We start from the raw sequence: 23930 nt of genomic DNA, 5'->3' as shown, positions 1-23930 counted from the left end.
TCTCTCGCTTTTATACAAACACAAACGCATAAAAGCGAGAGAAAATTATATATATACATATATTTTCGTTCCCCTCTCTCCCCTCTTCCAGATCTTGCTCGCCACTCTCCCAGATCTCACTCGCCTCTCTCACTTTATACAAACACAAATGTATACATTGTGTTTGTGTTTGTATAAAGCGAGAGAAAATTGTATATACAAATACAAATGCATATATTTTTCGTTCTATACACTTATGATTATAAGTTTTCTTTTGTCTTTCTCTCGTTCTCGCTTTATACAAACACAGATTATACAATTGATCTTTTGTATATGTATACCGAAATAGAAACAGATTATACAACTGCTTTCTTTTGTATATGTATAGTGAAATATACATATTTATGTTTGCTATGGAGCGCAATTATGCAAACTATAGTTATAGCATACAAATATGATTTTTATGTTTGCTATATGTGAAAGTTGCTCAAAAAAATCATTTTGGGACAAGAAAGTATGTCATGTAAATTGATATAAAATAAATATTTATTAATTACTAAATTTAATTGAAATTTTAATTTTAGATATTTGCTTGTATTAAATATAAAATAATATTTTCAAATAAGTTCCTACCAAAAAAAAAATAGAAGAAAAGATTATCTGCAATTACACATATATCATTGTACTTTTTCTTCCCTCCTAAGTAGGTTATCGGGAGGTTTGGCCTGATTTTTTTAAAAAAAATAACAGCTTATTTTCTTCCATAATTTTATAGGTGAATCAGAAGAACGAACTAGGCACTTTTGATTTGGATATTCACACATTCTTTAGCAAAAACACAACAAATTTAACACATAAAAATTTAAGAAGTAGCAAAATTAAAGATAAAAATAACTTTAGATTTTTAAGTAGAAATCGATAAATTAATTTATTCTTTTTAATATGTGATATATGTTAAATAAAAATCTCAACTCATCAATTATAAATCTATTATTTCAGTCTGTACATTTTACCGTGTATTTTATAATTACTAGCAATCCAAACTGAAGATAAAAAATTATATGGATTGTATTTGGTGGAAAACAAATTATTGACGCCGTTCAGTACAGATGATAAAGTCGTTAAATTGAGCAAAATAGATGTGAACCTACTTGCTAAAATTATTTTTGTTAGTTGCTTCTTTATAAACTGTATACTCTTCGTAAACACTGGCTCCGTCTCTGCACCCTGGCTCTCATCTCCTTTACATGACAGTAGGTGATAAAGTCAGAACTTTCATTAACGAGATTCAATATATAGAAATGAACATACATGAAAGTAACATATTTATTATATATATATATATACATATATTGTACATTTATTTTCGACCCATTTACACATTGTAGCTCTGCCTCTGCCTGCAGCATGATACAAGTCAAAACCAGCAAAAGATTCATCCATTGAAACATGAGTTTTCCAGAAACATTTGCAAAACTAATCATTCAAAAAGCTAAACCATAAACACTGTTGGCTCAACCTGTTGATCCTACCCCAAAAGCTATCAATCTGCAGAACAACAATGTGACTAAATTATAGCAATGTGAATTGAAGTTTCTCTCAGCTCAAATTAGTCCTAAACAAACCAATAAAAAACTAAAGTATAATAAACAGGTCTCGACAAACACAAACAAAACCAAGGTATTCAAGACTACTTTTACATTTGTAGCACTCCGGAAAAGATAAAATTTTGAAATATTAGTCAAATAGTGTTATAAACAACAAACAAAAAAGGTTTTTTCATCCTCGAGTTAAAGAGCAGTAAAGAAATTTTCCGAGTAAAGCCATGTCAAACAATGCAGGACTAAAACAAAGCGTGTGTTAATTACCAGAATGTGCTCTTTGTAGGTAGGTGTAAGTAACTGCAACTGTACCTTGAACAACTATCAATGAAATAAGCAATACGAAAAGAGAGCAAGAGAGAAGAATTCATCCCAGTAGACCACATTCTGAAAGCACACCATTTGTAGGATCACAGTTCTTGCCATGCCAATGGCGGTCTCCGATCATAGCCAAATCTTCATGAATGATATTCAGTAACTCTACTGTACACCTTCAAACAGAAATCAGGCATCAGCTTCAAGAAGTTGGTTAGCTATTTTGTTGAGGCAAATTTCTGCTTCTTGATGCACATCACAACTGAAGCAATTGCTTTTAGCTCACTCAGGCTATGTAAATATAAGGGTGAATAAATCGCGCCTATTCAAATTACACTATCCAATCCTAAATTCGCATCTAACAGAAGTTAATTTTAAATTTAGATTTACAGAATTAGGCTGGAAAAAATGGTTAGGAGTACTAGTTGGATATTCTGTCCAGACACTAACCCATCGAAATTAGCTGCTGAGTTTATTCGTTGGACTAAGCAAAGGACGTAATCTAGCAGGACACTTCTTAATCATTGGCAAACTAAAATTTTATCGTTTCACTAGCTAAAGTGGGCGTACGCAGTTTGACAACTGTTCGAATATTTAAATAACAAATTATTTGACACTTGATTTTAGAAGGAAAATAAAATATCGGTGAGCTTTCTTTTAGTTGTAATTATAAATCTATTTGGACTTTAAAAAAAAAATACAAGTCGTCTGACTATGCATTTTCTTCTTTTATTCTCAAGTATTTCTTTCACGGTGAGCTTCTAATGGACTGAGCAAGCTGCGTAAACTTTCAACCCAGTGCATACTGAATAGGCTCTGTAAATTTCAAAAAAAACGCTCATGAGCACTGAAGGAAGAAAATAAACAAATGGGAAAAGTAATGTTTTTCAGATGGATTTTTTCAATATAGTTAACCACTTTTTTAACTGTAAGAGGGAGATCATTCAGATTGTGTCAGGGGAGGTGAACTCCTGAGGAGCTGGAGTCAACTAACCTTTCGCCTTCGTAGTAATAGACCAACAACAAAAGGATGATACACACACTGAAGGAACATGGGGAGACTCTATACGTACAATAGTGTAAGTGATTTCATAGCCTCCAAATAAAAACACACCACCAGCAGTCCAGAACCAACCCCCGCCTCCCAAAATGGTTTCTTGGGTGCGCACACTTTATTTGGAGTAGGTAACCGAAAGTCCAAAACTGTCAACAAATGGAACCATGGGAAGGCACATACACTTTCTACCAGGGATTGTTCCCATCAACTTTAAAAGTCTCCAGACCTAAATGACAGCAATCAGACAATCAAAATTGACACGAAAAGCTTCCCAGCTCTTTCATCAACAGAACAGAAGTTGATGGGTCACCATATAATACCCTCGAATGTCTACTTGATCATAACTTGTAGCGAATTTAAAAAGGAATTCAAATGATTCATGGCATGATCAGACAAGCAACTTTTCAAACTGCTAACGAGCAGGTTGACTTAATATTACAGGTACGTTATTAACATTCTATGCGCAAGATTCGAGGTAAAATCATCTCTCGCCCATCCAGATATAAAATTTAACAACACATGGGGTCCAGTAAAGTTGAGGTTGAAACGAAAGCTAAACGCATTCTTAGCAACTACCACTTCCTCCCCCGAAAAAAATAAAACCCAGCAGTTTCAAGGTGGTCCTAACGAAAGCGCCCGATCAGAGAAACACATCGCACACGAAACTGCAAAGCCGGCATAACGTCGCTAAGTATTATATATCTCCGAACTTGGGCAAGTCCTACACAGAAGTATAGTTCCACAATTTAGTTTGAGTTATGAACTTTGTACCATATGTTATGGCCATCAACTAAGTTGCACGGACTCTTCACTTTCGATGCCGCACCCGTGTCGGATTCTCCAAAAATACACTACTTTTGGAGAATCCAACACGCACCAGTTGACATTTTTGAAGGGTCCGAGCAACATAGGCCATCGATAATAAAGGGTCAAGCGCATCGAAGTCTAGCATGTCACCTGTAAATACACATAGTTTCAACGTTTTCCACGATGCCCTCCACCTGACCTAGCACCAGGATTGCGAGAAAATTGCAGCTTTAAGCTGACTGAATCACGCTCATGCTCATCGAATTTATAACCTGCAAGATTTAGTTTTACTACACCATCGCAACAAATTTCTCTTTCAGGGACGACTCAAATGTACACCAGCAACATGTGATATTGTATACATTTTCCGAAAATTGGATCTTGGGTTTGCTTTCAAGCAGAAAAGGTTCAGCATGCAACCAACAAACGAAATGACGAGGTATTCCCCATGCTGTGGCAGAGTCAAAGGCACATGCTGAGCTGCGCAAGAGAACAGCTTCCAGATGTCCAACTTCTATCAAAAGTTTAATCCCCTCAAAATTGCCAGAAGACCAAAATTTTAACATGCAATTCACACCACTAAATAAGATGAAAGGGCTGCAGAAGAAGTGAGGAATTAACCACTAGACTTGTGCACAGGAGGAAGGAGGAAGCCTAGTTTCAAAGATTGAGCTTTGGAGACAGACTGCCAAGACAAACTAATCTTGTTCAATGTGTTAAGCACTAGGTATTTGTCCAGAAACAGCTCCACATAGTAACTAAGAGTTTGGTAATTTAGAATATTCACAGAACACCGATTTTGTTTAGTGCTATTCTGATGATAAATTGAGGATTCTCCACAACCAGCACTGAATAATGAGGTACCCATGTCATCAGCTCTAAAGAACACATGGAGAAGTTTTTTATCAATAGCTCCGACAACAAAAAGAGAACTGGTCGAACCACAATTTGCACTAGTGAGGAGATAAACTACGTTCAAAAGAGATCTAGAGAAAATGCTGAAAAAATGGCCCAAGAATCTCCATAAATTCAGGAGGTGGATGTCACTTCACATGTACACATTCCTCAAAATATATTAGAGAAAAAGTTGTAGAGGAGACTAGTATGGCACTCAAAAGGCTGGAAAGAACAAGGTGAAAATGTAACCAAATGCGAAGAACCAGCATCGTCAGGATAACTACAAAGAGAATGTCCCAGGTAACCAAACTCAGGAAAAGAAAGATACCAATCTACTTAGACTTGCCAATAAAATATTGTTCCCGTTTGTCCATACAAAATTCACTTTTTTCAAAAGAAAAATTCAAAACAACAGTTGGTTATACATTTGGAACAATTTTTTCAAAAAGAATTTGAAGATGAGTTTAAAATTCGAAAAGTGGTTGACCAGTTGTTCAAGAGAAATTTTTTTCCCACTCACAAATTTGAACTTTTTTCAAATCAAATGCATGTCCAAACACAACTCAATTTTCAAATACCCTTTTTCAAATATCACATTTTTTATGTCCGGTTGCCTACTTAGAGTTATACTTTTACGAATCGTAAATAAAGGGTGCCAGTGTAGGAGTGAGTAATCTATTCTAGAGGTTTTTGCAAGTAAGCAAAATTTTGGGCACAATTTGACAGGATTGCATATGTATTATTATCACATTTTCTATGCCCAAACGCCCAGAAAGAGTTATAATCCTAATTTTGCAACTTAGAAGCAAAAATATTTCTTCTTACTCTCGTTTAAACTTTGAAGACCTCAATCTTATATCCCTCTGCCCCAACTTATATGACGCACTTCCTTTTTTCTGTGGCAAGACGAATGTCACATTTTTACATTTACAAAAAATTAAAATTCCAATTTTACCATTAATCAGAACTTTGTGTCCGGTCAAACAGTACCACATAAATCGAGATCGGGGGAGTACTTGTGTTTGCAGGTTACCAAAAGGGGCAAGTATATGAAGGCTAACTGTATTACTAGCAGTCACGAGATAAGACTACAGAAGGGTTTGTCAAGCTCACCTTGTAAGGCATCCATTGCAGTAGCTGCATGAAGGGGACTTACGAAATCAACAAAGCAAAGAATCAAAGGATCGCCTCCAGCCTGCATAAGTTGATAGAGCGGTGAACCCAAAATAACAGTATACAGAACTAGACCTGAACTAGACCTCGATAAGAAGTGAAAGGTATTCTTACATGTCTTGATCCTTTTGGTACCAGCCTAACTTCTTTGTAACCTAAAAAAGGGCGGAATAAATCTGCAAAAACTTAAGTCAAGGGAAAAACTAGATTGGGCCATACGACAATAAGAACAGAAAATCTTGCCACACAAGGATACGTGACACCTCTCTTCTTGTACAATCCGCAGGCAAACCCTCTACAAACAACGTACTGCTAGCATCCGGAGGAAGGGTAGCTTCTGGTCTGCCACCTACCATTCCAACATTCCTGTTTTTAAAAGCTAGTGGGTCGGATCCCCCGATGCCCATAACACGTGGATCGTCAATAGGATGGCCACTAATTCCACTATGCATGGATCTTGCAGACTCACTGGCAACATGGGAGGAAATTTGCTGGAAATTTTACGACTTTATTAGACCTATACAGTATCAAGAAACCAACCTCAAAAGAAAATAAAAATTAAGTACCCCACTACGGAGGTAGCGCTCATAGGATGCTTCGATAGGATCTGCGTCTCTCCCGACTCGAGGCATTCCCCTTTCAGCATCACGGCCATAATAGCCAGGATATTCAGGACCACTTGGAGCATCTAAAAAGTGGAAAACACCAAAAGAAATTAATTGCAGAAAGAGAGAAGGAAGCACTAAATTGTGGGTCAGGCTGCCAGCAACTTATATTTTTTCCTGGTAATATATGAGCACAAACAAACAAGAAAAGAATAGTAAAATTAAGCTAATTAAAGTACAACAAATATCAGCATGAACGTGAGATAACCAAACATGAACCAAACCTGAAAGTTGAAACAATTTTTACCCTGATTTCCCTAATAAACTTTTTAAAGGTTTGGTTAAAGCAACTTGTAGTCATGCAGAGTTGCAACTTAAAATCTTTAGTACCAGTGGGCTGTGGACTAGCACAATCTTAGCCAATAATATCATTGCACTTCCATACTTTTTATTGATATACTGATACATACAACTAGTCAACTACTACACATCAATCCTAAGCTAGTTAGAGTCAGTTATATGCATCATTATTGTTCATTATGGGTGGGTAATTGATCGATTCAGTTCTGTTTTAAAACTTCGGTTAGGTGTTGTTAGTTACTCAGTCCATTTCAATTTGATCGTCTGGTGGCTAAAGAAAACTTTTGAATCTTCTTGTGTTAAGTTAAAGATATGTTGAATGTACTATAATGTTCTTTAATATTGTGGTCTTAAACATGCCACATGGAAAGTTGAAATTAAAGAGTATGCCAGAAAAAAGGAAAGAAACTTTATTCTTGAAACGAACTAAAAAGGAAAGTAGGACAAGCAAAATTGAACAGGAAGGAGTATTAGTTTTTGAATACATGAACTGATCAGTGATCATCGAACAGAAGATTACTCAGTTCGGTTTTTATCATTTCAGGCCGCTGCTGTTCCACCCATTTTTAGCTCATGTAGAATGTTCACTATTTTTCCTGAACCCTTCTTTCCCCTTAGAACCTTTTAATGATTTTGAATTAAGGACTAATTTCAACTTGCCTATATGGTTAGATCGATATATAATAATAGAAATTGCAATCTCCAGAATATGATTGATTTCTGAATACCACCGTGCATGACTTCTATCTTGACATATTGAATATGCTTACTCTTCTATAAAACCTCTGCAACATATAGTCTTGGATTATATTTGGGTCTTGTGCAAAATGGACTTGTGCTTAGGAAACACTTCATCTTTCCACCCTAAACTGAGCATAAATCATCAAATAGCTTATACACCCTCAAAGCAGATTCATTACTAGAAGTAAATTTGTTTAAGGAACAGCTCGTCTTCTGGTAATTAATTTTCTGAATCCTTTCCAACTTTCTATTCATCAAAATATCTGATGTGTTATAGTTCAAGGGAAATCTAGTGCTGCCAATAGGTTAGAACCAAAGATGCAAGACTCCAAAGACGGCAAGGAGTTCCATACCTTCCTTTTCTCTGCCTCCTTTTGTACTCAATCACTTTGTTATCATTAAGAAACCCAGTTTAGTTAGTAACTTAGGGATCCCATGGCCCAAAAATTATTGTTTCTCCATATGTGTCCCATAAATATATTTTAGTCCGGTCATAAAATGTAATCAAGCCTTTTTCTTTTTTTTGAAACTAGTAAAGAAATCGAGCCTTTTTCTTAAAAATCAAAAACCTAAGTTATAAAATCCTAAAACTAAAACACTAAAAACAAGAAAAGGAAAACCAAAATTTCAGATTTTTTGGGTTAAAAACCATCACTGCAATTAAGCTATCTCGGTCCAATATCATAACACTTAGAGGGCGTTTGGATTGGCTTAAAAGTTGGTCAAACCTACTTTTAAGTCAGGTTTTAACTTCTGCAAGTGTTTGGCAAATATAAAAAATAATTTAAAATAAGTCAAAAATGACTTAACATAAGTTTAAAATGACTTAAAATAAGTTAAAAACCAAAAGTAGGTCTCCCCCTACTTTTTATTTTTTGACTTAAAAGTTATTTCAGTTTGCCTTTTCATTTTTGACTTAAAAGCTGTTTTTTTAAGCCAATCCAAACAGGCTCTTATTCTCTCTAGCACTAGAAGTACTCTCCATTTTCTACTGGTACATAAACCTTTAACAAGACTAAAAGAGTGCTCAGTGCTAATAAACATTAAAAGTAAATGTACCAACATGACTAAAAAAACTAATCCCAACTACACCCTTCTCAATTTATATGACACTGTTTAACTTGGTAAAAAATTTAAGAAAGACAAAAGAAACTTTTGGAAATTATGTTCTAAGATAAGCCTTGTACATTTGTGTAGCGATGAATCATCCCATTAATGGTAAAATGAGAATTCTAAAGTCAAATTATCTCTATATATAGAAAGGACACAACCTTTTTTAACAGACCTAAAAGAAGCAAGTGTGTCACATAAATGGGGAAAGAGGAGGTAATTGGTATTGCCTATATAATCTTGGTATTCCATTGTGCCTTAACTTCCTTCCATAATATTATTTTATTTTTGAGAAAGTTAACAGTTTTATAGACAAGAAATACACCAATAGTGTATATCAGCAGTAATTACAAGAGTAAATGAGGGAAACACCAAAACCTTTTACCACCTACACCCTCATAAACTATAAAATAAAAGTAATTTCCTCCACCTCATTATGTAGGGTATGTATACACCAAAAATAATTGGTCACCAAACAGTTAATCTTCAAACTCTAAGCTCTGGAAAGGGATGCTCTTGTTTTCAAAACATCCTTGACTCCTTTCCTTCCAAATTGTCCACCCAATGAAGGCAAGGACAATCTTCCATCTCTCCTTATGTCCCAACACATTCCCATCTTTGTTCCAGTATGCTAACATATCTGAAATATTTTTTCGCATAGTCCATCTGAAACCCCTAAGGTCTAGGAAAATCTGCTAAAGTTGTGTAGTCACCTTGCAATGTAAGAAGAGATAATTTGTCGTCTCTATTTCATTTTAGTTTCACAAAAAGCACCTAGAACATAACTGCCTCCATTAGGTTTGTCTCATCCCCTCTTAAAACACCCTATGATCTTACACCTACAACCGGTGCATTTGCTAGGCATAAATTTGAGGTGCTAGAGCTTTTAGACACTCCTAAAACTTTACTTGTTCCTTTCTTAATGCTCCATGGGATGTCTTCATTCCCAACTTCCCATATATATCCCATGCTCCCTCCTCTTTTAGTTTTTTGCTATCTAGTTACCCTTTTATTCCCATCACTGACTTCTCGGTTATTTGTGACTCATCTCCTTTCACATTCTTCTTCGATTTACATTCAAGACTACCTGTTTATGTTTCATAGTCATAGCTTTCCTTGGTATAATGTTGCAATCCTTACATGTGGTTCATCACATCTTTGGGAAAGGATAAATTTTGTTTGACTATGATTAACCCACTCTTAAATGTTATTAAGTGATATTTTCTATCTTTCAAGTATGAGTAACTATAACTAAATCATAAGCTAAAGCAACATCTTACATTCTATAATATCTTTCCTTCGTCATTCCTAGTACTATATATTTCTCGCATGTGCTTGGTCAAAGCAATTACCATCTCAACTCACATGACTATTTAGATCTCTCCTTACAAAAAATATGTTGGTTCCTTGCCCCCAAGGCCTAGCTCGAGTGGCAAAAGGTGGAGGATTTGTGGCTTAGGTCGTAGGTTCAAGCCCCACACCACGCAAAGCGAAGCCTGGTATTTAAGTGGAGAAGGGTAGAGGGGTGGGCCCACTATCCACCGAGTTTAGAAGGCTGCGATTGGTCCAAAGGGCGGGTCACAGACGGATTTCTCGGTTATCAAAAAAAAAATGTTGGTTCCTTGGAATCTTCTGAACCGATGTTCTATATTTTTTTCTGAAATTTAGTTTTACTTTCGTCATCTAATCATACTAGGTGAAATGATGCCGGCATATGTAGATATTTTTTAGGTGGTATTTGTCATTATGTTTGTTTCAATTCAAATGACATAGTTTGACAAGATATGGTGTTGTAGTTTTGACCGGACACATAGTTTTAAAAAAGAAAAATTTATGAAACGTATATATTTTATATATGTCATAGCATTTGAATGACCATAAGATTCTTAGTACTTGTAATCTTAAATATGCCACAATATTTGTTTGATTATAAAACTTCTTATCCTTATTTTTATCTAATTTTCTCACTCAATCAAATAAATTGGACAAAAAGCTTATTAAAATAACCATGACAAGCTGATATTTAAAAAATATATAAGTTAGTAGCCCAAGTAAAAACAGAGTGAATCTTGCCCAAGTAAAAACAGAGTGAATCATTGGACAACATTTTTGGAAAAGGTTGTGTATACATATTAAGAGAATTACTACATTATTTATATACATATTACATATATGATTGTGAACTTAGTAATCATTTTAGTTTTTTTCTTAACTTAGACTTGTCTCTTTCTTTTGAAAAAAAGGCATATTTCAATTACTTTTTCAATAATAACTGTAATGCTGCAAAAGATAGATTTATATTATCCAACTTAGGTAGATAATTAACTTTGTTAAACTTGAGTTGTACTCATAAGTGAAGATAATAGTTGACATAAATTATATACTAAAATTATATGATATAATAATTGAATTCTTTAACTGGACATCTAGTGCAATAAAGTTAAAGTTGTTAACCTATTTCAAGTAGTGCATGAAGTTTGAACTTGGAACCTCAAGATGAATTTTAAACCCCTAAACCATTGAGTCAACCTCTAGCCTTGTGTTTAGGTGATTCAAAATCTATATATATCCATAAAAAAATACCTTACATATATAGTGCAATTTTTTGTCGTGAGGGTTTGGGTGAACACCTGGCAACCCCCTAATCCACCCTTGGTTGTAACATAGTTTTTCATTTTTCAATGGAGAATTTTGTTTTTCCCGTGATGCAGCAAGTAATAAGACTGAGGTATTAGCATAAGAGAACTATATATTATCAGGAAGGAACATCTCTACAAATGCTATGGATACAGAAAAATGCACTTACGTTATCAAATATTATTGGAACAAGAAAAAGAAAGGCAATTGATAAAAAAGGAACAGTAATGAGTACATAAATTGTTTGAGATGACATTCAAGATTATTCATAGCAGTATGAGTACTAATTACAGATGATTAATTTATTTATCACAGCTTTCTTGAAGCATTTAAGTTTTTCCTGCAAAAACAAACTGTGAAAACGTAATAATTGACATAAACCACTTCTCAATACTTATTTTGTCCAAATAAAATAAAATCTTGATCGACTTAAGAACATAGAGGTTCTATTTATGAGCCCAAAAGCATAAGTAGGAGTTTACTACTCAATATATACATTGGTTCAACTCTTGTTGTCTCCTTAATTAAGTTACACTCCCCTTTAAATTTAAGAATATAACAAATAGGACCTTTGCTTTATCTGAATGAGTGACCGTTGGTGTTTTGTGCAGGATTAAATCACTAAACTAAAGTTACACATGGCATGACGACTAGAATTCTCCAAAGGTGGTTTGTACTGTTGGGTCAAATAGGTCAACCCATCCAAACATTTTTACAGGACCACCATTTCAGCCAACAGAGCTGCTCCATTTCATTTGAATTACATATTAACCCTAATGACTAGAATTGCAAACGGATGCAGCAGATCAATCTCTCCCTTATTAATTAATTGTAAAGGAATTGATTGCACAAGTACTTTTGACATTAATTGTCTCCTTTCCCATACAAGGTTTAGTGAAAGAATCACATTCCAACATGCCTTACCTCTACAACTTTATGCCTACTTCCTACTTCAACAATATTAATCACTTGTTATCCATTTTTGTCTATCCACAATTTATAACACGTGCTGCAAATCTCTCCAACCTTTTCCTCTTTACATTCAGTTTCTTGTAGGCATGCAATACCACTTGTCCTTTCTTTTAAGGTAATACAGGAATCCTACCAAAGAGCCTATGTTCAACCAGTGTTAAGGCAGAGTCTGCTTCGTTGCTTAAAGTTAGCAATACCGACAAGACTTATATTCAATGTCTTTTTTGTAACAATATCACAGAAGAAGGAATTTATTGTCCCAGGAATCATTTCATCCGTGGTAATCCAAGCATTACTGCTTGTCAAGGAAGAATTGCTAAAGTTTATGTTTTTGTATTGATTTTGCTTGTACTGTGAAGAATTTTGTGATATCTACATTAGTCTTTAAATTGAACATTTGCTTATATATATTGTCGTTGTGGAAGGTTTATTTTGGTCTTCTTTTAAAAATTGTGCTTCACACTTCGCTTGAGTGAAGCAAGGCCTTGTTGCTTTTTTCCGCTTCACGCTCCCTTGAACACTAGTTTGAACTACCTACTTAGACAATCGCCTTTTATCATCATATGTCCATGATGGTAGGAATCATCTCCTATCTTGCACCACACCGGGGGTGTCAATTGTTCATGATGTAGGAATCCTAGCTCATGTCCAGGTGACAATGTGATGGAATCCTAGCCCCTTTTTAGCTAGTTTTACACTGACTGTCAACCTCAATGGGAAATTGTAGGTTCACCACTACTTTTTTTTTTGAAACTTGTAACTTTGTCTATATATGTTAGAATCCGAATCTTACAAGAGTTGTAGTAGCCCCATATTTACAAAGTACTACCTACATCTATGATTCTATGATCCTATGTCTATAATGAGTCTAAAACATCAATAATAGAGACAGGATCATTTAAAAGTAACTGATTACACCAAAAACACAATAGCAAGATGCAATTAAGCTTAATTTGTTGCATATTGTTCTCTATGCTCTCAAAATATTGTCCACCAAATGCTTGTTGGGACTATCCTCCACTTGCCTCTATTCTTGGCCAACAACCCCAGCTTGTTCCCAACTTTTTAAGGCCTCTGTAATTTTCCTAGGCATGCTATTCCTCTGAGGTTCAAAAACAATCTCCATAGTTGTCTTGTGATTCTACAATGTAGGAATAGATGATTCACAGTTTCTGCCTGCTCCCCACACAAGAAGCACCTGGGGCTTAAAATTATCCCTCTTTCCATTAGGTTCTCTTGGGTAAGCACTGCCTCCTTTGTCAAAAGCCACACAAAGCATGCCACTTTATATGGTATTTTGGTTTTCCAAATGTTCTTCCATGGCCAACTGCTTGGCTGTTGGTTGTGGTTCATTTTCCTGTACGCTTTGCTCACTTTGTATGTGCCTTTCTCATCCCCCTTCCACCATAGTTCATCTTCATTTGTTCCCAACCCACTCACTGAATTGCTCAATCTTGTTGATGAAATCTGCCATTCTTGGTATTTCCCAATCATTGAATTGCCTTTTGAAGTTGAATCTCCATCCCTCTTTTGTCCATAATTCTGCCATGGTACTCTGTTGGTGTAGTACTAATGAGATCTATCTGGAAATAACCTTTCTAAGTTGTCTTCTTCATGCCATTCATCTTTCCAGAACATAGTTTTATCCCCATTGTTCACCTTGATCTTGAAGATGCACTTCAGTTCATTCCAGAGATCTCTGATGGATCTCCATAAGTTAACTCCATAAGGAGTTGTAATTTCCTTAGTCATCCATATGTCTTCCTCCTCATACTTAGCTTTTATGACTCTTCCCTATAGTGTCTCTTTATCATTGGCATACTTCCATAGCCATTTCATTATTACTATGAGTATCCAGATTCTTTATCCCCAGACCTCCAAACTTCTTGTCAATTATCAGAGATTCCCATTTGACCAAGTGGTAACTTTTCCTGTCTTTATTTCCTTGCCACAAAAACTTCTTCCTAATTTTGTACGACCTACTAATGATTATTGCTGGTATAGGGAACAAGGACATCATATAAGTTGGCAAGGAATCTAACACGGAGTTGATGAGGGTTAATTTGCCCCTAGTGATAAGTATTGTCTTTTCCCCCTTGACAATTTCTTCTCACATTTTTCAACCACATTGTTCCAGATTTCGTTAGACTTTGAGTTTGCTCCTAAAGGCATACCCAAATACATTGCTGGCAGACTACCAATCTCTCCTCCCAAAATTGCATTTAGGGATTGCATGGTTGTGACCTCATTGATCGGATAAAGAAAACTCTTTCCCCAATTGATGTGCAATCCAGACATCCCTTCAAAGAGAACCAATATCACCCTCAAAATTTTGATTTGTTCTTCATCTGCATCACAAAAAATGAGGGTATCATCTGCATACTGCAAATAAATCACCTCTAGATTATCCCTTCCTTCTTTAGCTACATTGAAACCTCTCAACCACCCATTCATATTTGTTGTTTTGACTATGCTGTTGAGACCTTCCATTGCTAATAAAAATAAGAATGGTGACAAAGGGTCACTTTGCCTTACCCTTTTGTGCCTTGAAGAACCCTGTTGGTGAGCCATTGATGATAATTGAAAAACTCACAATGGATATGCAAAATTTTACCCAGTTTATACACTTTTTTCCAAACCCCATCCTATTTAGCACTCCCAATAGATAGGCCCAATTGACATGGTCATAGGCTTTCTCTATGTCAAGTTTGCAAAAAATCACTGGTTTTCCTTGCTTCTGTCTGGATCCCACTGTTTCATTAGCTACCAAAACTGCATCCATGATTTGCCTTCCTTCAATAAAGGTCATTTGTTGTGAGTCCACCAGTTTTGCCATCACTCCTTTTAACCTCTCTATGAGTGCTTTAGAGAAGATTTTGTATATACTACCTATCAAACTTATTGGCCTGAAATCCTTTAGAATTTTGGCACCTTTCTTCTTTGGAATGTGTAATAAAGGTAGCATTGAAGCTCCTTTCAAACATGTCCTTCTCATGAAAATTATGAAAAGCATTCATTATATCATATTTCACCACTTCCCAGCATTTGATAAAGAATCCCAAGGTAAAACCATCAGGCCCTGGTGCCTTGTCTTGTCTGTAGAGCACATCTTTACACATCTCAACACCTCTTCTTCCTCAAAACTTCCTTGCATCCTCTCCATTTCCACTGTTGATAGAACTAGACAGTTTGGAAACTGGTAAGCGGGTGTCCAATGAACTGTTTCTGTATATAGACTTTGATAAAATTCCACTATCTCCCCTTCAATTCTAGCATTCTCCTGAATTATTTCTCCTTGCACACTAAATAATCCCATCCACAAAAAAGGGTCATCCAATGAATAAACACCAAAATAAAGCTCTAGTATCAAGCCAAAAAAAAAAACATTGCCCTATTAGGGGGACTACAAACATATACTACAGCTTTTTTTATTTCCTCCACTTTCTTCTGCAATACCAAAGACATTCTTGATGAGTGAGTATACAAGACATTCTTGGTGAATATTCTCCCAATTCCTACCATAACTATATCTCACCAACCAACACAAAAAAGGCATACAAATTAAGTTTTTGACTGAGAAAGTAAATGAAAGAACCCTAGTTTCTACAAGCCATAAAAATTTAGTTTTTGCTACAGCTTTTTTTAATTTCCTCCGCTTACTTCTCTAATACCAAAGACATTCTTGACGAGTATACAAGACATTCCTGGTGAGTTATCTCCCAATTCCTACCATAACTATATCACACCAACCGCAACAAAAAAAGGCATAAAAATATGTTTTTGACTGAAAGAGTAAAGGAATAAACACTAATTTCTACAAGCCATAAAAAAATTTAAGTTTTTGACTGAAACCCTAGTTTCTACAAACGTTTCCAATTGAGCAAAAAATATGCCGAAATCTTAAATTATTTAAACACATAAGAGTTGATTTAGATACCGTATTCGCTTCGAGGCCGTTTTGCGACGAATGGAGCAAGAGACGCCGGCGCTGCCGGAGCCGCCTGCTGCTGCCCACCGCTGGTGTATCTCCAGTAAGCATCCGCCATGTTACTCCACCGAGAGAGAAGTATAGTCGATTTCTACTACAATCGACGAAGAGAAGGGAAAGTAGTGCCCACTTTCTGCAAATCTGATAATTTAAGGAAAGACTGACTAAACGAGAGAACGATGAATTGAAGAGCAAAATGAGCAATTTTCTAAAAATGAAAACTTATTTAAATATGGGAGATTGTGTTCCCCTCAATCCAAAATTAATTCTAAATATCAAATTATTAAAAAAAAATAGAAGTATAATGCAAGGTTTATTTTAGCGATAAGGGTCTGAAAAATATCTTAACTTTTGTCGGATTTGCTATTGCGATACTAAACTTTCATGAGGACCTATTACCTCCCTAGACTATTTAATACCGTATTTTAAACATATATATTTTCCCAAGTGGACATATAAAATAATGTAAAATTATAAATAGTAATGTGTCCACGTGGGCACATATATATCTTTAAAATACACTATTAAATAGTTCAGGGGTAAAAAATACGGTATTAAATAGTCTAGAGAGGTAATAGGCCCTTATGAAAGTTTAGTATTGCAAAAGCAAATCCGACCAAAGTTGGGATATTTTTAAGACCCTTATCCCTTTATTTTATAAGAAGTACTTTTTAACTACGGAGTGCAAATACCGAATTGATAAATCGAACCAAAAAAATTGTTATTGGTTTATTGTTATTGGGTTATTAGATTAATGATTTTTTAATAGTTTGATGAAAAAATATTATCGGGTTATCGATTCGGTATTGATTTTTAATATTGGATTATTAGATAAACCAGTAACTCATTAAGACTAGTAATTTATTACATTTACTTGTACATAAAAATTATATATTAATCTCAATATCTTACAAGTTACTGTCTTTATCTTTCAGCTTTCAATTCACACTTCAAAGTGACTTTTAGTTCATAACTTCACATTATACAAAATGTCAAAATCTAAAGTAAGAACCATATTCCTCTTTATTTTTCTTTGTGTTACACTTGTATAGTTTTTTCATTACATTATTGTGTTGTCGCGTCAAATTTATTAGAGAAGTCATATATTTATTTTATAAGTATTTTCTTATTGGTTAAATGAAAATCGAACCGTTAAGGACCTAAATCGATAAAAAATCTCATATTGGTTTAACATATTTAAAAATCGAAAGCCGATAAACCGAACCGATAATACATGAAATCGAACCGAACCGACAGATACGCACCCCTACTTTTAACTTCTTACAAAATTTTGATTTATATATGGGAGATCGTTGAACGTGCATTATGTGCTTATATATAAACTTTTTATATAAAAAAAATTATATTATTTAGTAATTTATATTTATAATTTTTAATATTTAATTATTTGTTTGGTACAAATGATCGATAAAGTATAATATATTTTTAAAGAGAACTTACCAAACTAAGCTAACATTTAGTAGTTAATTGGAAAATATGTTATAAATTGTGTTCCAAATTTAATATACAACGTTAAGTTGGATTTGAAAATTTCATGAAAACAATAATTTTCCAATGAACTGAAAAAAATAATCATAAAGAAGTGAAATATTTTGTATAGCCAAACGAGTCCTTAATGACCCAACAATATAGCATTTCACACGAAATACACTTTAAGCACAATTTAATTAACAATTACAAGTTATAGTCAAAGCCTAAAATTCACCCCTCTCTCTGTCTCGTGTTTCTTCTTTTCTTCTCATCTTCTTACTTCTTCAACCTACTATAGCTTTGAAGATGAGGGGTGTACCACCAATGACTAATGCATGTAAGTTAAAGTATGTTATCTAATGTCAATTTGTATGATAATTTTATTAAACATAAAAATATAGAATTAATGCACTAACATATAAATATGAATTAACTGACTATACTAAATAAAATTTGCTTTGTGGAGTGATGGTTTTGAACCAGCATCCTCACACCAGAAGCGTGCAACATTTAAACCAGCGCACCCAAATAGTTTTAAGGCCTTTGGATGCCTAATAAAATATAGTATGTCATGTCTCAAGATGTGTGTGTGTCTCTCTCTCTCTCTCTATATATATATATAATTTTCTGAAGTTAACGGGTGCACACGTGAATCCGCCTCTGACGACAACCACCATAGACTCTCTCCTTTTTTCCTTCTCATACTACTGAAGCGAACACCAACATATCACCTTCTTCTTCTTTTTTCGCGATTTCATAATGGTACACAATATTTTTTTGTATCAAGTATGACCGTTCTTTAGTCCTCTTCATTTATACGTTGTGTAATATTAGTATATAATAAATGTATAATATGTATATAATTAATGTATAGTTTATACACTTCATATACTTGTGTCAGTTGATCCTTCAACGTCTACACCAATTAAATTGGAAACTTAATTCGAAAGACGACAGTAAGCTCGAGGAGGATCAAAAGATTAATTATACAATTATTGTACACAAATTATACAAAAAATTAAGAGTGAAAGATTATATAGTAGATATTGACAAATATGTATATACATTATCTGAAAAGTGCATCACACTGTATATAATGCATATACCATTTTTTAGTGCTCGTACATTTATATACACTTTGTAGAGGAAGTGTATAACTAGTGTATATTATATACATGTAATGCATATACAACTTATAACATGTAGTTCAGCAAAAAACAAAAACTTATAACATGTATATAAAGTGAATAATTAATATATCTTGTTTATAATCGTATAATCTTCTCGTACGGGTATTCTCGATCTCACTCATTCTTTCTTTTTCTTCTTTTTCTCTTTAACATAAGATATCAAATAATGTGTGGTTTTCTTAGTAGTGATCAAATGATGATTCATATAAAAAAAATTCTAGTCCTAGCTTCTTTTCGAGAATTAGTTCAAAATTAAGCACATACAACTAAGTTTTATTATTTCATGGAAGAAGAAAGAAAGAAAGTGCATGAGAAAGAAAAATGGAACAATTCGTTGTGGAAGAGTTTCGAAATTCAAATTTTAAAATTTGACATGCCATAGATATGAATTGTTTCGAGTGAATTAATAATATATCAAAAGAATCAAAACTTCGAGAAAAGTTCATGTCTACAATGTGGGACTGTTTAAAGGAGCTTCGAGTTGGTTGGGATTAAGAGAAAAAATAGTTCGTTGAGGAAGATGAATGGTTGTAATGTATGATATTGTATAAACAATGTATATATACATTTTTGAAACATAGTTATACATTATATATACATGAATATACACTAATTATATATTTCGATACATATATACATGTGTCATTTTCGTTAAATTTGTTTTGTCACATATACAATTAGGTAAGAAGCCCGATTCTTTAAGTGCTCTATGACCTTAAAGTTCATATATGGTCATAAAGTCTGTTCAGATGATTTGCAAAACTTAGGATTATTTTTTAGCAGTTGATGTTTAGCTTTTGTCTCTGTTTTAAAATTTTGTGCCAAAAATAACCTCCGTTATATATCTAATAATCTAAAGAATAAAAAATAGAGCAACTTTCACATATAGCAAACACAAAAATCATATATGTATACTATAGGTATAGTTGGAATAATTGTGCTTCATAGCAAACATAAATATGTATATTTCTCTATACATATACAAAAGAAAGCAGTTGTATATAATATGTTTCTGTTTTAGTATACATATACAAAAGATCAATTGTATAATCTGTGTGTTTGTATAAAGTGAGAAAGAGAGAAAGGCAAAACAGAACTAGGCAGGGGAATATTTTTATTGTATAATTATAAGTGTATAGGACGAAGATATATGTATTTGCATGTGTATATACAATTTTCTCTCGCTTTATACAAACAAAAACGCAATTTATACATTTCTATTTGTATAAGCGAGAGAGGCGAGGGAAAGACTGGCGAGCGAGATCTGGGAGAGTGGCGAGCGAGATCTGGGAAAGGGGAGAGAGGGGAACAAAAATATATGTATATATACAATTTTCTCTCACTTTATACAAACACAAATGCATTTTATACATTTGCGTTTGTATAAAAAGCGAGATAGGTGAGGGAGAGAACGAGAGTGGCGAGCGAGATTCACAAGGAGAGAGAAGAAATAGCAACGAGAGTGGTGAGCGAGATTCACAAGAAGAGAGAAGAAATAGCAACGAGAGTGGCGAGCGAGATTCACAAGGAGAGAGACGAAATAGCAATAGTTTGCTATGGGGTACAATTAAATCAAACTATGTTTATAGCATTTAATTTGAATTAATAGTTTGCTATTATATACAATTTTCCCTAAAAAATAACGTTTGTACAAGTCAGGCAGGCAAGGCACGATGTTGAATATAATCTCTATTCTATTTAATTGTAAATTTTATTGTTGACAAAATTAGTCGGTATTGTTCAACCGTTCACAAATTATGCTGAATTGATTAGATTTGATACTATTTTCATTCTACTTATTTTGTTAATTATTCATAAAATTTTACCAAATTGACAAAAATATGCTTGTATTCACACGGCTAATTTTAAATAATGATTTACCATGATGATCTGTTGGCCTATTAAACAATTGAACTCGGAGTCATATCTTATCTAAATTCTTATTCTCACCCCTACAAAGTCTTTAAATAAACTGAAATGTTTAATAGAGAAACTTTAGAAACTAAAGTCATGATAGGATGTGTGATATTACGATAGAAGAATATAAATTTATCTATGCGAAAAAATTAGATAAAATAGCCATTATATAATTCAAAATTTCTTACCAAAATAACTCAATTATCACTTATTATTTAAAAAATCATCTTAGTATTGTTATTGCTTTTATTTTTAAAAAAAAATCAACTCGTTAAATAATATGAAGTACTGCAATATATTAATATTGTATATACAATATATATATACACAATTATATATATCATATATATACACAATTATACACGTGTAATATAATATTGATACATTACATATAATCATATTTGTTGAATCATTTTTTTTGTTGCCTATACATTTATTTAATAACCCCAACTTATGCCCGCAAATTTTTCTTTAGAGGAAACTAAGCAAATACCCTATAAAAGTAAAATAATTACAAACATATATTCATTTACATTCATACCCCACTAAATAATTACACAATATACCTCCCAACTAATTTCGCTTAACTGATACTAAATCAGTATCATATACTATATTGATATCACTAAGGTTGATAATTTCACGTAATTGATACTATATATATATATATATACTCTTATAGTATCATTGACTAATGAGTAATTTCTGAACAAGAAATCTTAATGATACCACAACAATATACATATTATAGTATCTTTGACTAATGAGTAATTTCTGAACAAGAAACCTTACTATACCACAACAATGTACATATACTCATATATTATCATTGACTAATGAGTAATTTCTGAACAAGAAACCTTAATGATACCAATATAGTGTGTGTGTGTATATATATATATATATTGATTTAGTATCAGTTAAGTGGAATTATCAGTCTTAGTGATACCAATACATTATATGATACTGATTTAATATCAGTTAAGCGAAAATTATCAGCCTTAATGAATGGGGGTATGAGCTGTAATTTTATTTTTTAAAGAATGGATATTTCTTGAATTACTTGTGATTGAAGTATGAACATGTAATTATTTTGAGTTTTGTGGCCCATTTTTGTAGTTTTTCCAAAAATTATTCGTTACAAAGGACATAGTTTAAAAACCAAACAGAATTGCAAATGACCCCTTCATTAGACTATAATATATACATAGGTATACATCACATATACATAACTATACACTATATATACAAGATCGATATATCACCATACAATCTTTCTTTTCTTTTGCCTATACATTTACGTAACAATCCCACCTAATCCCCGTGAAAAAATCATTTGTTACGAAAGACATAAAATTAAAGATCACCACAAAATCGAAACGGAATTGCAAATGACCCCTTCATTAGACTTGGCAAACGGCATCAGATTCGAGCCAGAAAGTACATACTGGTTAATGTGTACCACGGATAAGAAGTAAGTCGAGGTAATGTCAGAAAATCACTTTAATGGAGAGTGTATGATTTTTTATGATACAAGCTGTATATACAGTGGAATTGAAGGACCACTCTATAAGCTCTCTGAATGTTTTATTATAATTTTTGAAAAAAAATAACAAAGAGAAAGATAGGGTAGGATGGTCCTCTTTTTTACAGGTTACCTTAAATATGTAACCACTGGAATTTACACACATAAGAGAAGTGGAGAGAGAGGATAAGGTATCAGAAATGGATCAAATACACCCCCACGGCTATCTTGTCTCATGATGTACTAGTGTTCTTGATGACTTTATGTACTACATATACATAAAAGAAAATTGATCTTCCATTGATATATCTTCATGAGGTTTTCTCTTATTATTATTATTATTATTATTATTATTATTATTATTATTATTATTATCCCTACATGCATGTTAGAAACTTTAAAAGGTGGTCCCCTCTAACGGAAAGTTATAGAGTCAGAATTTTCATTAACGAGTGTTAATCAGTGTTGGAGTGATATAACATCTATCAATGAAATAGTTGAGGTGCGTGAAGCTGTTTTGGAAGTCATGGATATAAAAATGAAAGTCATGTTATATCCGTACAAAACATGAAAGGTGGTTTTGAATTATTTGATACTATAGTGTCGATGAGAGATAACAAGTATGAATTGAATAATCGAAGTGTACCAAGTTTTCCTTGACATTGCTGATATAAAAATGAAATTTGTGTACTATCTCTATAAAATTATAAGGGGTCCTTTGTAGGGTGTATACGAATAGCGTTGAATATGGTGTTAGTAGTACTTGCATTAATAATGTTTGTTAGTTATGCTAAGATTATTTCTTATGTAGTGTTTGGTGTGTTAAAACATGCATGGTATAATTTTAAAAATATATATTTATTTACAAAAATACCTTCCAAAAATATGGAAAGGATGTGGAAAAGATTTTATGGGACATAATATATTTTAATCATTACTAATGCATGCATTAAAACCCTTTTCGTTAATTGTTAATACCATGAAGTTTTATGTATTAATAATACACATCTCGATACACAATAGAGTGTGAAAAAAGTATATCAAACAAGTACTACTAATACATGCTTTATTTTTTTAATACACTCTACTAAACGATCCTGAAGATGATCCCCTAATGGCCAGAGTTACTCGGTATTCATACTGTTTCGGATGCTAAAAAAGGAAAAGAAAGAAAGTTAGGGTTTGTTTCAATCGAACAAGAGGGGATTGTCACCTCTAATCTTAAAGTTATGGATTTGAGTTACCGAGAAAACAAAAAAAGTGGAAGCTCCGCGAGAGAAGGGTAAAAATAAATAAATTGAGGAGTGGTCCCAATTGGAGAAGATTTTAGATAGTGTGAGTAATGCTAGTTTCCCATTTCCTTTTCTATTGGCTGGGAAGAAGATCTTCAGTAAAAGATCAGAGATTTTGTAATCAGAAACTCAGATCCCCATGAGGAGGAAGAAGAAGAGGGTTTCTCAACTGTCATCATCACTCATTACTCATCACACAAAAACTCAAAATCACTCCTTCTTTGTGTAACAATCGTTAGGTCCATTACTATTATTATTATTGTTTAATTTTGT

At 33.5% G+C, this 23930-nt stretch overlaps 2 protein-coding genes across 3 annotated transcripts in view; one reads left to right on the top strand and one right to left on the bottom strand.

Moving 5' to 3' along the window:
• The window catches only part of LOC125834427 (ethylene-responsive transcription factor SHINE 3-like), a 388745-nt gene that overhangs the window by 230815 nt on the left and 134000 nt on the right, over nt 1-23930 (top strand). The gene's annotated exons all lie outside the window — the stretch shown is intronic.
• LOC125834423 (protein MATERNALLY EXPRESSED GENE 5-like) lies at nt 1893-16429 on the bottom strand. 2 transcript variants are annotated; one of them, XM_049513573.1, is made up of 7 exons: nt 16192-16429; nt 6396-6517; nt 6086-6320; nt 5944-6005; nt 5770-5851; nt 3910-4031; nt 3272-3673 (listed from the first exon to the last, which is right to left on the bottom strand). In XM_049513573.1, exons 1-6 carry the CDS (start codon nt 16298-16300, stop codon nt 3928-3930), a joined length of 714 nt encoding a protein of 237 aa, XP_049369530.1. In that variant the 5' UTR covers nt 16301-16429; the 3' UTR covers nt 3272-3673; nt 3910-3927. The 2 variants fall into 2 exon arrangements, with proteins under 2 accessions (XP_049369531.1, XP_049369530.1); XM_049513574.1 differs by lacking the exons at nt 3272-3673; nt 3910-4031 and adding an exon at nt 1893-2071 and having other exon boundaries at nt 16192-16426.

Source organism: Solanum verrucosum, unplaced genomic scaffold, assembly GCF_900185275.1.
Source record: "Solanum verrucosum unplaced genomic scaffold, falcon-dt-bn FXZP01000279.1, whole genome shotgun sequence".
Classification (NCBI taxonomy): domain Eukaryota; kingdom Viridiplantae; phylum Streptophyta; class Magnoliopsida; order Solanales; family Solanaceae; genus Solanum; species Solanum verrucosum.
Note: the sequence above shows the minus strand (reverse complement) of the source record. Positions and strands in the feature narration are given on the sequence as shown.

Coding starts and splice junctions, on each gene's coding strand:
- LOC125834423 (XM_049513573.1), bottom strand. CDS start 16,300: ATGGCGGATGCTTACTGGAGATACACCAGCGGTGGGCAGCAGCAGGCG. Junction 5,852..5,943: donor TACCAAAAGGATCAAGACAT/GTAAGAATACCT, acceptor CAACTTATGCAG/GCTGGAGGCGATCCTTTGAT. Junction 4,032..5,769: donor TGCAATGGATGCCTTACAAG/GTGAGCTTGACA, acceptor TAAATCTTGCAG/GTTATAAATTCGATGAGCAT.